The sequence below is a fragment of the Grammomys surdaster genome, unplaced genomic scaffold, assembly GCF_004785775.1.
Source record: "Grammomys surdaster isolate TR1022 unplaced genomic scaffold, NIH_TR_1.0 125756, whole genome shotgun sequence".
Lineage (NCBI taxonomy): Eukaryota > Metazoa > Chordata > Mammalia > Rodentia > Muridae > Grammomys > Grammomys surdaster.
The window spans coordinates 746,212-763,985 of NW_021620588.1; the positions used below are offsets into that span (position 1 = coordinate 746,212).

The window sequence follows — 17,774 nt, forward strand, 5'->3', positions numbered from 1 at the left end:
CCTGACCAAAATGTTTCCCTTGCAGATCCGCGTCGTGAAGGCGTTCCGTAGCTCTCTCTATGAAGGGTTAGAAAAACCCGAGTCTCGAACATCCATCCATAATTTCATGGCTCATCCTGAATTCCGGATCGAAGATTCCCAGCCCCACATCCCCCTCATCGATGACACCGACCTGGAAGAAGATGCCGCGCTCAAGCAGAACTCGAGCCCGCCGTCCTCGCTCAACAAGAACAATAGCGCCATCGACAGCGGGATCAACCTGACGACCGACACGAGCAAATCAGCTACCTCTTCAAGTCCAGGGAGCCCCATCCACAGCCTGGAGACGTCGCTTTAGCTGAGGCCCCTGTCGCCTGGCCACGCTCATGGACCCGCCGCCACCCGCCTCCAGGCGCATACCCTTCCAGGCACCAACTCCCCGATGCAACAAGGAGCACTGGGCGGAACCCACACAGCAGAGAGAGAACCCAGTTCCACACACAGACCTTTCTCTGGCTGCCGTGCTGTTTGAACTCTTTTTCACTCCTTAGCCCGTGGGCAGGGTTGCCCTGGGGTCACCTGGAGCAGAGAGTGGCGTGGATTTTTTTCCAAAACATAAAAAAAATAATAACGAATTAATTTTAAAAAAAAGAGCCCTTCCAGGCTCCAGCTCAGACAAGGACCAGCCATGCACCCGCCGGCCACTGCGTCCCCAGCATGAATGTACCTGGACACTTTTAATCCCCTTCCTCTTTGGTTCTTGGAGGGTTAGGGAGGGGAGATTTTTGTTTGTTTTCTTAGGCGGGAACTGCAAACAGGAACTGCAAACAGACTGCTGTTCATTCAGTCCACTGGTCTATGAGGTTTCAAATGCTTGCCCAGCATGGTCTCAAATGTCTAGATTAATTTAATAACTTTTTGAAATCACAGAGTAGGTTTGCACCAATGAAACCCAAGAACTCCACAGACACTCATGAGGTTATATCCGTTTCTTTGTATCTATATCAACGTATACTTCTTGAAGACTGTATACGTGCGTATAGATAAGTAGATATTATATATATATATATACATATATATACATGGATATATAAAGTTCCTTTGCCGGCATGTTGCCTTGTTTCTGCTTAAATTGCTCTATTTTAACTTATGTCCTAAAAGAAGAATGTAATTTGTTTACAAACCTGTAGATAATGTCTTTGGCTATTTGTGTGGTTTAAGGACACTGGTGGCCAAGATGCTTACAAAGAGCTCGGGCCCAACAGACACATCCCCTGGATTGCATCCTTGAAGTTTTACGATAGCCATGCTCTGATTTTTGCCTGCTATTTCCGTTCAATAACGTCACTACTGTGGGAAGCTCAGGCAGAAAGCCAACTGCTCCCAAGGATCCACCCTGAGGAGCTAAGCAACACGCTCCACCGTAGACAAGGGAGAAGAGGAGAGAAGGCTTCCTGGGTTTGCAATACGGTGGTCCAAGTCCTGTGCTGTCAGCGTCTGTAGTGCACCCGGAGAAGGAAGGCTTTTCTCTTAATGAAACTCGCTTGAGTTTACAGAGAGCATTTCAGAACTGAGTTGCCTTTGGCGCTGTCTGTGAGTCAAGGTAGTGTTCAGATATTACAAATGCTATTGTGTTGATTTTTTTTTTAGTTAGTAATTTAGAAGTTTCTTTCCTTATAAACAGCAGCATAGACACTGCTGACATACTGGATGAGGGTTGGTACGGCTTGCTGCTTTCGTTTTTTTTTTCTTTTTGAAGAAGAATAGCCTTTTTTCTCTGCACTATTTAGATCCGAATGAACTTTATGATGTGTACATTGAGATGTATTCAGTGTGATTTTTAAACCAAATTGTCTTCCTGTAGTTACAATATATACTGTAGCCTTTTAACGGCAAGTCCTGCTTTCCCAGACAGAAAGCCATTCTGATATCTTCCCATATCACAGGTGAGAAAAGGTGGCTATCCCCCCCCCAAACAATAACAGCACTAGTAATCCCACTTAATAAGAGCTTGTCTGTCGGCCTCTTACTGCTAAGCACTTTGTGGGTCTCAGCTTTTTTTCATAAAAGAACTTTTGTATTTAATACAAAGTTTGCTTTGAGACTTTTCAGCATACAATCTTTTTCCATAAACTTGTACAGTGCAAAAGACATTTTGAATACCATGACCGATGATGTCCCGTGCTTTGAGGAAAACCAAACACTTTCCGCCTCACTTGTGAGCTCCATCCTCCACTCTCCCCCTTCTCACAATCGCTCCTCATTCTTCAGCCTGCCCCCCCCCCAGCCCTCCTCCAGGCCCAGAGACCTCTTCACTAAACAAGATGACAGCCACTTGGGAAAAGAGCCATAGTCAGCTGGGAGGGCCCACGTCTGGATGGCTGTTATAAACTTGAGTTAGTGGTTTGGGCTTCAAAGTCTGCCCATCCCGCCTGGCCACAATCTTTCTGTAAGGAAGAATATCTCTGAAGGATTCTGAATGTATCCAGGAGAGAGAGAGCTGCCTCTCGAGCAGGTGGACCAACCCTAGATGTACTCACTGGATTCCAGTACAAACACCACTAGAGCCAGCCCACAGTACCCCTCCAAGGGAGGGAAGGAAACCCAGGGCTGCCTTAGAACAGGATAGGTTTTTGGTTTGGGTTTTTTTGTTGTTGTTTGATTGGTTTGGGTTTTTTTTGTTTTTTTTTTTTGGTGGGGAGTCCTTTGTCATATTTTTCATCCTGCCCTCCTTCCTTCAACCATGCAACTGTGACCTCATTCCATGCCACCAGGGTTCTTGCACTTACAAACCAGGGTCCTTGGGCTTTGGAACCAGGCCTCCAGGGCAAAGAGGAAGGAGTTCTCTGAGCAGAGCCAGGTTCTCAAACAGGGAGCAGAGGAAACTATCAAGGAGGCCTGACATTAGCGCTGGCTTCCTGGTGTCAGGAATGAGGGCTAGCCTATGCCCCAGCCCCTCACTCTCCCACTCTCTCTCCCACACACACACCTACACAGGAGATGGTTGGTTTGTCAGAACTCACTGTAGTACACAAAGCTTGCTCTTCTGCGTCCTTTATCTAGCAGCATGGGATACGTTTGGCAGTTCACCCCATTAGGGGGGGTCAATAATTTATGACCATTCATCTGTTTTTATGAATTTTTTTATCTAGACAATAATTGTAAATAAAGAATTCACCGTCTCTGCTCATTTAATACTATGCAATGGTTATGTTTTCCATGGCTGGCTCTTCTGCCTCACACAGGTGTTTCTATGGTTTTTTTTTTTTAATCAAGCAGAAATAGTAAATCTCTACTCTTTTCTAGCGTGGGACCCACCCCCTTCTTTCCTGTCCTCTGCATCCTGTAAGTGCATCAACTCCCTACCCTCCTAAGATAGCTGAGAGACAACAGGTGAGCACCCAGCAGGGGACCTGCACTTTGGCTCTGATTACTTCAGAGTCACCTATCTGTGGAGCGGGTGGGAGGAGGCTCAACGTGCTGCTCACAGCTTTCCAGGATTGAGGAGCAGCCTCCATGTCTCCACCCACCCACCTCTCTCCTATCCTCAACCCAACCACAACAGAGCTGACTGGAGGGAGATGCCCTATTTCTGTGAGTGGATGTGGCACTGCTGCCCATCCTATCCTGGGTCCTCTGGTTAATAAAGAGCCACTGTGTCCCCAATGCCTGTTGAAAAGCCACCTTTGCCTCCTCCTGATTTTTTACATAGACTTCAGTCCAATTCTAGAATTTCTCTTTCACCCCCTTGTCTGGCACCAGCCACGTTTTAATTATTGTCCCTCTCAAACATGTTAGTATATAGCAGGGGAGTAAGTCCCTCTCCCTGTTCACAAGACTTTCCCTCACATCTGTTCTTCTGAAGAAATGTTAAAATGTTTGCCTCTGACCTTCTCTTACCCCAGACTCTGGGCCCTGTTGCTGTATGTGCCGTCTCCACCCCCATTGTAATCACTGTCCATTCAGATCCTCTCTGTGCAGAATATCCTGTGAGAACAGACAAAACAACACCCTGAATTCTGGGAGGCTATCAACTTACTAGTCCCCTAAGCCCCAGAATTGTCAGGAGAGGCCACCAAGCCCCACCTAACAAGTCATCTCCTGTCGTTGTCCCAGAGCAAGTCCCCACATGCTCCTTATCTTGATGGGAAAGGAAGACCTCCCCCAGACCCAGACTTGGAGAGAACATTCAAACTCATCAGACCCACACTACAGAGGGACACTTTCTGTCTGCCTTTTCAAAACTGGTTTTTGGTCATTGTATTTGGGTTATTGGGAGTCATGTCTTATTCAGAGTTCTAGCACCTTTGGGATACAAGAATGTCTTGCCTGGATGTCTTTGAACCCTTGAGGTAGCTATAGGAGGTTGGCAACTGAACCACACACTGACAAGCCTTTCACCCAACTCTCTCCTGCTCTAGTATCTGAAGCCCCACCCTTGGAGAATCCTAGGAGTAAGGATTTTTCTAGAAGCACCAAGGCCACTCAGTCAAACCCTAAAAGTCCCCACATGTTTTCCAAGGTCCAAATGAAGCCCTCTGATTTAATATAGAGATCCGACCCACCCAAGGCATGGGACCACAGGCCCTGGGTAGCTGCCATCATCCCCTCCTCCCAAAACAAAAGGTTTGAGGCTGCTTGGGCCCTTCCAGGCCCTTGGTCTGCTTTGTAACGTCTGTGGTGCTCTCCCTCCAGGGCCCTTCCTCTCGGGGGTCACCACACTTTGCTAACTCTTGTGTGCACATCTTTTATAACAGAGTAGCGAGGGAATGGTGCCGCCTGCAGCTTCCATAAGCTGCCTGGGCTCTGGGGGGCTCTGGGACAATCGGGGCTGGGAAGTGACTGTGCTCCTATTGTACACTCCTTATTTCTCTGTATCTCTGGCTTGTGCTCTTTGTAACTAACAGGATTTGTCCGCCTTTTCAACACTATACTAAGCAATAACAATAAATGCACACATGGAAACACAGGCATGGTAAACATCCCAAGGCCTTTTTCCGAAGGACAGCTGGGTCCCCCCTCTCTATGGATTTGAACCTGGGGAAGTTGAGTCTCTGGTTGGGAAAGACATTTTGCTCTAGATCACGTCTTTGAGCTCCCATCACCTGAGGGAATTTCTGTAAGTCATTAACCCATCTCTGAGGGAAGGCTTGGGAGGAAGGGTCTCAGGAAGAAAAGAAGAGTTATTCAAAAGCAAAGTAGCAGGGAGAAAACAAAGAATGGCCTGCTGCCTGGGATAAACTAAAGGAAGAAGATGGAAAGTGTGGACACAGATTATAGGTGGCACCCCTTACAGAGGCAGAGGGAAGCAAAGAGGAGCCTGGTACCCTAGTGTTTTCGTTTACATTCTTTTGCAATGATAAACCACAATGGCCAAAAGAAACTTGAGGAAAGGATGTATTTGCCTTACATATCCCAATCATAGTCCATCACTGAAGGAAGTCAAGGCAGGAACTCAAGCAAGGCAGGAAATAGAGACAGGAACTGAAGCAGAGAATATGGAGGACTGGTGCTTATTAGCTTGTTCCTCCTGGCCTGCTTTGTTATATGTCTCAGAATCACCTACCAACCACAGTCGGCTGGGCCCTCCCACATCAGTCCTTAATCAAGAACATGCCTCAGCAAACTTGCTTAGGGGCCAATTTGATGGATGCAACTACTCAACAAAGTTCCCTTTTCTCAGATGACTCAGCCTTGTGTCAAGTTGGCAAAACAAAACTAAAAGCAAAATTAAACAAAACTAACCAGCACACCTAGTCATTTGAATCCGACAAACCTCTCACAGGAAAGGAAATATGACAGACTAAGAAACAAACATCAAGTTAGATACACAAAATCCTAGCTCTTCACAAGCTGAACTGGTCCCCATGTCAAGTATCAGTGGCTCTGTCTAACTTCCAGACGCAGTTTCAGTTCCAAGGCTCATTTAATCTAACATCAACTTCCAGAGTAGGCATTACAGGCTGAGCATACTGAATCTGAAATCTGGAACTTTCTGAGTGCCACAGGCAGGAAACTCCATACCATCAAACTTTGCTTTGGGCACAAAATTATTAAAAATATTTAAATCCCAACTATGTGTGTAAGAGTATGTAAAGAATGTGAACTTTCTATTCAGACTTGGATTCCATCCCAGAACATCTCATGAATATGCAAATGTTCACAAAACCAAAATGAATCGCTGCTGCTTTCAAGTATTTCAGATAAGAGATACTGAGCCTGTACTATGCTTCTCACTTAACAGAGAAGACAGCCACTCAAAGAAGCAAAGAATGAGCCCTTAGAAGTAGGAGATGAGGTGCTGATAACATTCTATCTTTAGCCAGAGTTGGCCCTTTAAAGCTTTATAACAACACCATGTCTTTCAGTCTACCTGCAAATATCTTAAGTTGCTGTTGCTTATCCTAGATCCTCAATGTCTTCAGCTTCAGAATTTATCCCAGGAAATTCCCTCAATAACAATGCATTATATTTACATGTAAGATGTCTGTTGTCACCATTTTTCACTGGAGAAAAGTAAGGCTCAGAGAAAAGAGAACTTGGCCCAATCAGTTGAAGGATTAGTGATACAGCTACAGAGGGACCTGTGCCTCAAAGAACAGAAGGCCAAGGAGCCCCCTCAAGTTTCCTTTCTGTTTTACCCTAAGTACTACCTCCTCAAATCCCTGCAAAATTGGAGGAGGAAAGAAATCTCAAAGGCCCTGTGGTGGCGGCAGCAGCCAGGGGGGAGAGAGGTATCAGGATATAAGGCTGCCACTCTCCTGGCCCCCCTCCAAACTCCCTTCACACTCCTTGAGTTTTGGTATCTTGCTGGTAGCTATCTTCAGCCAAGGTATTTAATCCCAGTTTCAACATACAATCAGAAGCCGGGCGGTGGTGCCGCATGCCTTTAATCCCAGCACTTGGGAGGCAGAAGCAGGCGGATTTCTGAGTTCGAGAGTTCGAACTAGCCTGGTCTACAGAGTGAGTTCCAGGACAGCCAGGGCTACACAGAGAAACCCTGTCTCGAAAAAAAACCAAACCAAAAAAAAAAAAACAAAAAAACAAAAAAAAAAAACCATACAACCAGAAAGAATTTTGATTTATCGAATGGGGAGTGGAGATTCCACTCTGGGCCACTTGGTTTCTAGGTGTGGTGGGGAAATGGGTCCAAGTGCATCTGAGGAGCTGTCCTGGAGCTCTGTGTCCCCCTTACAGTGCTTGCGTAAGCACCAAAGCTGGGGGCAAGAGGTTGGAGTGTTTCCAGTTACTCTCCCTTGGAACAGACTCCCAGGGATTAGAGACTCTGTCATGCCATCCCTTAAGAAAGCTGGTACATTTATGTATACTATCATATCATCAGCTAATAGTGAAACTTTGACTTCTTCCTTTTCAATTTGTATCTCCTTAAATCTCATATAATTGTCTTTTTGTTCTAGATAGAACTTCAAGTACTATGTTGAATAGATAGGGAAAAAGTGGGCAGCCTTGTCTTGTCCCTGAATTTAGAATTGCTTTATCCATCAATGTAACTCACCATATAAACAAACTGGGAAAAAAAACTCAAATGATCATCTCATTAGATGATGAAAAAGCCTTTGACAATATCCAATACCCTTTCTTGCTACAAGTCTTAAAGGGATCAGGGATACAAGGTCCGTACCTAAACATAATACAGCAAGACAATAGCCAACATCAAATTAGATGGAGAGAAACTTAAAGCAAGACCTAACAAAGCACTAGCCCAGTCTACTTGAGAAATTAACCTCTACAAAGGTCATGATAAGCCAGCGGGACCCAGAACTCACAGAAAAGGAGGGTGAAGCAGTAATCACAAGTCATCTCATGTATGTATCTCAAGAACCAGAAAAATTTAGTCTAAATAGAAAACCCGCTAGTGACTGCTTCAAATTATAAAATCCTTGGATTGGGGTCGCCACAGCAACCAGAGCCCTACTGTTGGCCAAGATAAGGGCAGAGCTGCAGGAGGGCGGGGCCGAGGCTCCAGAAGATGCGGAACCTTTGTGTGAGTCGAGAGTTGCTGACCGGAAGCTCCTGGGTGACGGCCTGCCGGCTGCGGGCCGGCGCCGGAAGTGAAGCGTTCCGAGCTGCCACGTCCGAGGCCGTGAGTCGCCGCTGCTCCAGCCATGGTAAGTGTTGCGGTCCCTGCGGTAGTCGTGGCCTTGAGGCAAACCACCTCTACGTCCTCAAGATTTGCGTGTCCTGTCTCTCTGGGTTCGGAGCGGGAGCTTTAAGGCAAGGCCACTGGGCCTTCCGGAACTCAGAGGCCCGGCTGCTGAGCCACCTCCTGCCCATCTTCTGTCTTGTCCTCCAGAATTGGAAAAACAGCCAAAGCTCTCATAGGATCTACTGCCTAACAAGCCCTTTGTACGTTCTCACTATTGCTCACATCCCCTGCCTCTGCGTAGCCTGCGGAGCAGATGCTGCTATCATCAACACTTGCGCTGGGCGGTGGCAAGCTAAGATCCAAATTCTCCTAATCATTCGGTCCTACCACCTGTTACCTCAGCAAAGGTTGTGGAGGGATCAGTTGCTTGGACACAGGACTCCCACGTGTGATGGTCCCTTCGGGAAACTGATGGCAGGCCTAGCTGAGTGGCTTCAGGGCATCGTCTCGGCTTTTTTATTTTTGAACTTACATGGTATCTGTGGTATATCTTCATTACGCTCCCCGAGACACTAAGTGAATGGAACTCTGGAAGTCTTAGATCCTGGTTGGCACAGCGGTGCAAGGAGCTGCCTCCTCCTGTTGATCTTTGGCTCTTCTGTTGCCTGGTTGGAGACTCTTACATAGGTTCATTCTAAATTTGTGCCTGGTGTGATTCTGATGAACTGAATTGGTTTGAGTGCTGCTGCCTACTGTGTTCCATTAAGTACGTAAGTGGCAGATGCTACAGAGGACTGCTCTAAGAGCTTTAAAACACATAGCATCCCAAAGTGTGATCAGAACTCATGGCTGCTGGTTGAGAATGGTCAGAAGGATGCCAGCTTTCCAAGGTCCTTCGGGTCACCAATATAAAATTACTTTTCCTTGAACCAGTCGGGATTGTGGGGATCCTTGAGCACATCACCCACCTTATGTTGGTGAGTGCTGGGAGGCAAGGCATCAGAGGGTTAGTAAACAGCCTTGTTGCCAGCAGTGTGGTTTTGGTAAGGGTTTTCTCTTCACTGGCACCTTAAATTGCTTAGTTTTTCTGTTGACTGTAATTGATTGCACCTAGTGCCTTTCGATGCTCATGGAAAAATGCCATTGTCTGCAGGCATCTCTAATCTTTGCAGACGCTTTTTAGAGCATTTAGAATTCTCAAGGAAACACGCACTTATTCAGTGTGTGCCTTCTGAATGCCATGCTGCCATACTCTCCCAGGGTCCGCCTTTCTGAAAAGTAGCCTAGGCTGTCATAGAATTCTTGATCCACCTTCTTGATCTTCCAGAGTGTTAAGGATCTGCAGTGCCACACCTGCCTTGAGGAGTCAGGCTTTGTAACTGCAAAGTTTGCACTGGAAAAAGTGACTTGTTGGAAATGTTGAGAAATGTCAGTCTCAAATGGAAGCCACCTTTTCCATCCACTTTTCTCTCCCAAGAATTTAATAGCAGATGAGCCAAGAAAAGAAATGTGTATCTTTGCTCACTTATTAATTTAGTAGTTACTGAGTTCCTTCTGTCTGTAAATTATTGTGCTAAATAATTTAGAGAGAATCAAAGATGAGGTATGTGATGGTGCCTGCCTTTAATCCCAGCACTCAAGAAGGCAGAAGCAGGTAAATCTCAGAGTTTGAGGGCAGCCTGGTCTATGTAGTGAGTTCTAGGCCAGCTAGACCTATGTACTAAGACAGACAGAGAATGTGTCAAAGCTACACATAGTTTCAGGAAGCTTACCTTCTCCAGCAGAAAAGTAGCATAAAGTACTATAGCTGTCCATGGCTTTTGTGTATGTAAGAGTCTAGCTCGTTAGGGATCAAGGGAAGCTGATTGATTCGAAATGAATAGAGAAATCCTTGGTGTCCATCAGAACTGTTTATGACCTCTACAGACTATCAGGCTTGGGTCCCACAAGGTGAAAGTCTAGACAGGTCTTTCACAGTTCATAGTAGGCCAGAGAGTAGCCTCAGAGGCAACTAAAGTCAAATCCTGGTCGTGAATTATAACCTGTTCCTGTCTGGGCCATCAGAATCACTTGTGATGTAGAAAGGGAACGTGCACTCTGTTCCTGTGTGGTCCCACTGACTAAGACTGTCTTTGCCCATGGAGTCCTCTCCTGCTTGGATTATAGCTTCTTTCCGAGCAACAAGGTTCTCCTCCCTTAAGGCAGCTGTGTATCCCCTTCATCTTGGGCTTTTTCTGCCCACACAAACCACAGTATGGCTAATCTGGCTACTGACAGGTTGTTTACACATGAGCTTCTCTGAAGGCAAGAGCTGCCACTCCACACTGTGAAGTTCTTTACACAGTACAAAGAAGGTCCTTAGCTGGAAGTAAAAATGCACATATGTAATCCTGGCATTTGAGGCTGAGGCAGGAGGATATTGAGTTCAACGCCAGACTAAACTACTTGAGAGCCAGTCACATGAGAAATAAAAAGAAAGTGTTTATAGAATGAGCATGCCAGTGAATGAGTGAATGAATGCCTGTAAGAACTTCAGAAACAATTGGTGCTTTAATGAGATGACCGCTGTGGCTGCTGTCCATGAATTCACAGAATGTCTTTGGTTCTAGGTGTCAGTAATTAACACTGTGGACACCTCTCATGAGGACATGATTGTAAGTATCCATTCAGCCCTTCTCCTGGGTCTGGACATGGGCATTCCCCTCAGTGAGCGTTTTAACTATGTATTAGTTCCCAGCAAGCCATAAACCTTGGGTTTAATCATTTTCCTACATGACCTCTGAGTTGGCAGATTTTTGACAGTGCGTATCTTTGCTGTAAGAACCTGGTTCTGCTGTATAGTTCAGACCCTTCAGTCTTTGGCCAGCACAGTACCCTGCTGTGAGAGTAAGGCTGCAGAGGTTTGACAATCGATCATCTTCCCACTTGTCTTTCTCCTAAGGCTATTTCTTAGCTCCATTGAAAGGGAGTTAGTGAGGGAGAGTAGGAAGTCTGGCGGCCACAGTGAAAGCATAGGGCAGAGGCTGATACACTTTTACCCCAGAGAGTAGTCCACATCAGGCCCTTGGGCAGCTCAGGGCGTTTCTTGATAGGCCAACACAGGGCACAGTCTAGTGTTGCTAGGGAAGGTCCAGAGGTTGAAGTCTCTAAAAAACTCAGCCTGCTTCCTGGAACCAAACAATGCAGGCAGCCTTTGAGAAGGGCCCAGGACTAGTGACTTCAGTCCTTCCTGTGAGGTCCCTGACCTCCACACCTGACCACCAGCACTTGCTTTGGGGGTTCTGATGCAAAACTGTGCATCTTCCTGGTTTTGGTGGTGAGTAGTCTAGCTGTGAGACCACCTGGCTGGAGCTGGCATGGACCCAAGGGCAGTAAGATCCAATCTAGGCACCCCTGTCAGTGACCCACCTAGGTTTCCTCCTGGGCACCAGATGAGGCAATATAGTAGTTAGAGACATCTGCGTGCTCTCTAAACTTGTCATCAAACTCTAAGTACTTTCTAGTCAGTATCTTGTTAAGCTTTCAAGGACCCGTGAAGCCAGTGTGCTCCTTAACTCCTTCTTAAGATGTGGAAACTGACAGTTAAAGAAATAAGCTAATTTTCAGAGGTTGTACAACAGATAAGCTAAAGAAGATAGAATTTCCTTCTTAGATACTATGCTTTCCTTACCAGTATGACGGTGCTCTGCTGAAAAGGGTTTTTTAAATGGACCTGCAAGCCTACTTATCAGGAGAGCAAGGCCTGACCCAGTAGAAAGGTGACTCCCAGAAGAGTCATTTTCCTTGAGTAGAGAGGTGACATAGGAATGTTAAGGTCCACACAGCACTTTCTTTGCAAGTTTCTAACTGCTCCAGGTGACAACTGACTATTCCTGAAACCTGGTTTGGGTCTATACTCGGTCCTGGCTTGGGGGTTAGTCACCGGTGCTACAGGCTTCCCTAGTTGTCTTCCCCTTGCAGCATGATGCACAGATGGACTATTATGGAACCCGCCTAGCAACCTGCTCCTCGGATAGGTCCGTCAAAATTTTTGATGTGCGAAATGGAGGGCAGATCCTCATCGCAGACCTCAGAGGGTAAGTGTAAACAAGCATGGAGAAGGTTGCAGGATAGCTGGATTCTTGGGCCTGGGAGGAACGCAAATTCAGAGCAATCCCAGAGTACATTCAGCAGTGAGGATACTTACAGCCCATATGAGCATGTACAGGCTCATATGTGGCAGTCAAAAGACAACTTTGTAGAGTTTTTCCCATGGCTTCTGGGGATTGAACTCAGGCTTACACAGCAGGTGCCTTACCCACTAGGCCATCTCACTGGGCTCATAAGACAAACTGTACACATCCTCTTGTTCTGTTTGCCCATGGCAGATAGATGGCCAGGGATTATTTACAAGATGTTTTCTTTCCTCTCCCCCACTAACCCTTAGGGTCTTGGCTCATTTTCATAGTGACATTTCTGTTTTCCATCAGAGGCTTTGACATAGTGTGGGTTCCTTACCTGAGTACCTGTGTCTGCTACAGTTCTGTGAATAGGGTCACAGATTTGGCACACTGGACAAGGAAAACAATCGTGTTTATTTACATGACTCCGAATTTACCATTTCCTTCTATTTTAGATATAGGCTGGAAACTCAAGTAATAACTGTAGACCTGTCACTCTGTCACCAAGAAAAGTCAGGCATGTTTTCATGTTACATGTAGCTGTCTGCGAATAGCATTTGTGCTTCATTATGACTTTGAGATTACAGATTGTTATACCTGCCACTTGTTACTTGGCTTTGGCAGAGGCAATTTAATGTTTTAGTAAATCATTTCAAGATGCAGAGTTCTCATTCTAAACCTAGTAGAACACAAACCAAATTGAAGTGTGGTGGCACATACCTTTTGTCCTGGCATTTGGGAGGATCACAAGCTCAAGGCTAACCTGAGCTATAGTATGAGACCCTGCCTCAAAAAACTAGGACAGTGGGAGCACTGTGTTGACCTCCAGAGGGAACTGGTACTGTAGGTCCCTTGACCCTCTGAGCAGCCTCTGACTTCTTCCCTTACAGACATGAGGGGCCAGTGTGGCAAGTGGCCTGGGCCCACCCCATGTATGGCAATATCCTGGCTTCCTGTTCCTATGACCGGAAAGTCATTATCTGGAAGGAAGAAAATGGCACTTGGGAGAAGACCCATGAGCACTCAGGACATGATTCCTCAGGTATGTAGAGTTGGTAGGTGAGTTGGATGGTCTTCTGGGTGGGAAAAGCCCAGGTTCTGGTCACATCCCAGACTCTTCTCTTGCTGTTGTCCATCCTTTGGACATTTGTTGGCTTTTTCACTAGTCTCTCCACAGCAGAGGTCAGTTCCCCAAGTCCTAAAGCCAGTCCAGAGAAAGAGGCTTAGTAAGAACAGTGAGGCTTTCTAAGGCTCAGCCTTGGATCTCAGGGTGCCCCTCTTCCTTGCTTTTGTGAAGAGATTTAGGAAATGCTATTAGGTGTTAATTTGTCCTCATATGTCCAAATATCAATAGGCTGCTGGCAAATCCCTGTGTTTTTTCTAAGAACTTAGCAGAATAGTAGATGTAGGATGAAAGCCTTCTCACTGTACCTCCCTTCCACAGTGAACTCTGTTTGCTGGGCCCCTCATGACTATGGCCTGATTCTAGCCTGTGGGAGTTCAGATGGGGCCATCTCACTGCTGACCTATACAGGGGAAGGCCAGTGGGAAGTGAAGAAGATTAACAACGCTCACACGGTGAGTCCGGCCCCTGCCTTTTGCATGGGAGAGAGAGCAGTTGGTGTACTAAAGTCTTCTGTGCTCCTAGGAGGAGAGTGGGTGTCCCAGCTGAGCGGTGGCTGGGAAAGGTTATAGGTTAGACTTGCTGCAGCCGCTTTGCTATGAGGGACAGCAACTACACCAGCCTTCTCTGCTAGAGGTGGCACTGGTTTCTCCTAGTAAAACCCAGGTTGGGGACAGAAGCATGGGGGCACTTTCACCAGCCACCTTGTTACAGAAGCCTGAGGCTGACAAGCATTGTGGATACCCAGAACTCTGAAGAATGACCTAGAGATCTAATTCCCTGTGCTTTCTGATCCTTGGACTTTTAAGTATGAAAAGGCCAGAAAGCATTGTGGGAAGTGGAAACTGAGCCTCTGAGTGTCCTGTAATTCTCAAAAACACACATGAAAGAACACATGGATGGGTATGGTGGCACACTCCTTTAACACTTGGAAGGCAGAAGCAAGCAGATCTGTGTGTTTGAGGCCAGCCTGGTTTAAAGAGCAAGTTCCAGGACAGGGCTACACAGAGAAGCTCTATCTAGAAAAACCATTAGAAAGAAAGAAACGAACAAACTAGCAAATTTTCATTTTCAGAGTTTGTCTGCCATAGCCATATCATGTGTCAACTAGTGATTTGACACAAAACCTGTCTGAGAATGGGCATTTTCAGTTTTTATTAGTAGATGTTGCTATGAATGTTTATGGGTTTTTGTGTATGTTTCTAATTCCCTACCATTAGGTATGTATCTCTATGGAACAGTTGGGTCATCTGGTAATTTCATGTTTACCTTTTTGCATTTTCTATTAGTGTATCATTGTGTAAAATTACAAGTTTGGACATTTTCATCCATGCATGTCCTGTAGTTTGATCATAGTCACCCATTACCCTCTCTTGTCTCCTCCTCCAGATAGTCCACTTCCTCTTCCCAAATAGTCTCTTGTCAGTATTACCATGTCTTGGTTTTTTTATGTCTATATTCTGTATATGAGAGAAAATGCAACAGGCTTGTTTCACTTAACTTGATGATCTCCCATTCCATCTATTATCCTGCAAGTAAAATACTTTCATTCTTCATGGCAGAATAGAAACTCCATTGTATATCTAGGCTGTTTTCTTTGATGGTGTACACAGGGCTCCAGTTCGTAGCTGCTTTGAATAGTAGTAAACATGGATGGTTGAATTATTCCCATGCTGTGCTGACTAAGAGTCCCCCGGGTGTACATTCAGGGGTGGTAGAGCAGGATACCACCTCACCACCCTCACCACCCTCACCACTGCTGCCAGCCCTCTGTAAGCATTCTTTCCCCCACCTCATCCAACCCAGAGTTTGCTGCTGTTTTCTTGATGGCCCCTTTGCCTAGTAGAGAGAGGTGGAGTCAAGTGTGTCTTTACATTTTTTGGGTAACTAGACGTTGTTTCATGTATTGTTGGCATTCGTACCAGCTGATTTTAGTGTCATTGGTTTCCCTGGAACTAGAGTTGTGTTCTGTTTGGATGTAGGATCTCGGTGTTGGAAAGCTCCCTCTTTGTACTGCGTTTGCTATTTTTCCCTTAATGTACAATTTATGTTTTGTATGCTTTTGGTGTGTTTCCATTTACATTTACTTACAACATTTTCTCAAGCTGGGTAATTGCAGCTCACACCTTTAATTCCAGCATTTGGGAGGCAGAGGCAAGCATGTCTCCAAGTTTGAGGCCAGCCTGGTCCATAGAATGAGTTCTAAGACAGCCAGGGCTATACAAAACAAACAAAAAAGAAATTTTATTTCCCACTTAATTTCTTTAGTAACTTATTGTTCAAAACTATTTATTGTGTGTGTGTGTGTGTGTGTGTGTGTGTGTGTGTAATTTTTCTCCTTGCTGTGACAAAATATCTAGCAAAGTCAACTCTAGAAAAGCAAGGCTTATTTTAGCTTATATTTTGGCTTGGTTTAACAGTAGCCTGTTAACTGGTGAGACAATTTGTCACACAGCATCAGCAGTCAGGAAGGAGAGATAAAGGCTAGTGTTGAGCTCACTTTTTCTTTTTTATGCGACCCAGGATCCTAAGCCTTTGTGATGGTCCTGCTTCCATTCAGTTGAGTGTTCTGGAGATGTCCTCATAGACATAGCCGGTTGTTTGTTTCCAAGGTGATTCTAAATCGAGTCCATAGTGAAGATGAACCATCATAGTCTCTGTGTGTAGTTTCTGCAGTTTCTCTTGCTGTTCCCTTTCAGTCTTGGTCCATGTTTTATCAGAAATATGAAATTATTTCAGACTTTTGAATTTGTTAACACTACGTATCTGAGGTTCTCTCTTCCTATAATAAATATCTGTCTTAACAACTGTATGTTCTTAAATTCAATGCATAAATATTATTTTTAAATCAGTTGATCATGTGATCTTTGTATCTTACTGTTTTCTCTGCAAAACAGTCTTTGTTAAGTCTGTTTTGTCAGGTATTATTATTGCCTGCTTTCAATTCTGTTTGCTTGATTTCTTAGCCTTTCATTTTTAACAGTTGTCTCTGCTGCTAAGGTGTGTTACATCAAGCATATTATTGGTTCTTGTTCAAAGTTAGTCCGTTTGTGTGTATGTAGAGTATGCGTGTATACATGTTGATACTCATGTGGAGGTAGATCAGTGTCTGATGCCTGTCACTGTGTCCTTATTTGTTAAGACAGTCTCACTGAACCCGAAGCTAAACTGAACTAAACTAATTTAGGACTATCTGGCCAGTGACCTTCATGGGTCCTCCTATCTCTGCCCTACTAGTGCAAAACTGGGCAAGTGCACATCACTACGCCTGCTTGGTTGGTTGTTTTTTTGTTGTTGTTTTTCTTTTTCTTCTTTTTTTTTTTTTTTTTGCTTTTTGGTTTTTCGAGAAAGGGTTTCTCTGTGTAGCCCTGGCTGTCCTGGAACTCACTCTGTAGACCAGGCTGGCCTCGAACTCAGAAATCCACCTGCCTCTGCCTCCCAAGTGCTGGGATTAAAGGCTTAAAGGCATGCGCCAACACCGCCCAGCCTTTTGTTTTTCAAAGGGTTTCTCTGTGTAGCCCTGTAACTCGATTTGTAGACCAGGATGGCCTCAACTCAAGAGCTCTACCTGCTTCTAACCTCCTGAGTGTGGGGATTAAAGACTTATGCCATTTTTTTTTAAATGTGTGTTCTAGGGGTCCAAATTCAGGTTTTTAGTCCTTTGTAGCAAGTACTGAACCATCTTCCCAGGCCTAGTCTGTGTCTTAATTGGAAAGTTAAGATTATTCACATTGGGAAACTGAAGTAGAAAGAAGGGAAGCTCAAGCCTAGACAAACCCAACCCAGCTACATAGCTAGATCCTGTCCCCAAGAACAAAAAGAAAGTAAACCACAATCCAAGTTACCATGAAAAGTTATCTAGTTTAGGCCCTCCTTAATATGCCTTTTCTGGCTTATCTTTGTAGCTTGATGACTCATTGTATTTATGTTTCTTTGCTTTTCCTCACTTGCATGTCTTGTTTCTAGTGGTATTTACTCTTCTGTGTGCTCTGAGAGAAATCTTTCTTCCTCCTTCTGGTACAGGACTCTACACCATTCACAAAGTGCTAGTTTTGAGGCCAAGTCCCCTTGGACTATGCTCATCTCGTTCTTGATTCTGCACTGTAGTCATGTTATTTTCTTTCAGGACTTGATATATACCACTCAAAAATAATAATAATAATAATAATAATAATAATAATAATAATAATAAAAACCTCAAAGCCGGGTAGTGGTGGCGCACACCTTTAAGCCTTTAATCCCAGCACTTGGGAGGTAGAGGCAGGTGGATTTCCGAGTTTGAGGCCAGCCTGGTCTACAGAGTGAGTTCCAGGACAGCCAGGACTACACAGAGAAACCCTGTCTCGAAACAACCAAAAAAAGAAAGAAAGAAAGAAAGAAAGAAAGAAAGAAAGAAAGAAAGAAA

The 17,774-nt window shown here is 45.1% G+C and overlaps 2 protein-coding genes across 5 annotated transcripts in view; both read left to right on the forward strand.

The window, feature by feature from the left end:
- Positions 1 to 1,089, forward strand: part of Atp2b2 (ATPase plasma membrane Ca2+ transporting 2) — a 156,342-nt gene extending 155,253 nt beyond the window's left edge. For all 4 annotated transcript variants that reach the window (XM_028788637.1, XM_028788640.1, XM_028788638.1 and 1 more), the window contains one exon: positions 26 to 1,089. In XM_028788637.1, coding sequence (XP_028644470.1) covers positions 26 to 337 — 312 coding nt within the window. In that variant the 3' untranslated portion in view covers positions 338 to 1,089. The remainder of the gene's footprint in view (positions 1 to 25) is intronic.
- Positions 1,090 to 8,035: 6,946 nt separating this feature from the next.
- Sec13 (SEC13 homolog, nuclear pore and COPII coat complex component) overlaps positions 8,036 to 17,774 on the forward strand; it is a 13,240-nt gene continuing 3,501 nt past the window's right edge. The window contains exons 1-5 of the mRNA XM_028788684.1: positions 8,036 to 8,108; positions 10,696 to 10,740; positions 12,047 to 12,162; positions 13,137 to 13,288; positions 13,691 to 13,824. Of these exons, the coding sequence (XP_028644517.1) occupies positions 8,106 to 8,108; positions 10,696 to 10,740; positions 12,047 to 12,162; positions 13,137 to 13,288; positions 13,691 to 13,824 (450 nt within the window). The 5' untranslated portion in view covers positions 8,036 to 8,105. The remainder of the gene's footprint in view (positions 8,109 to 10,695; positions 10,741 to 12,046; positions 12,163 to 13,136; positions 13,289 to 13,690; positions 13,825 to 17,774) is intronic.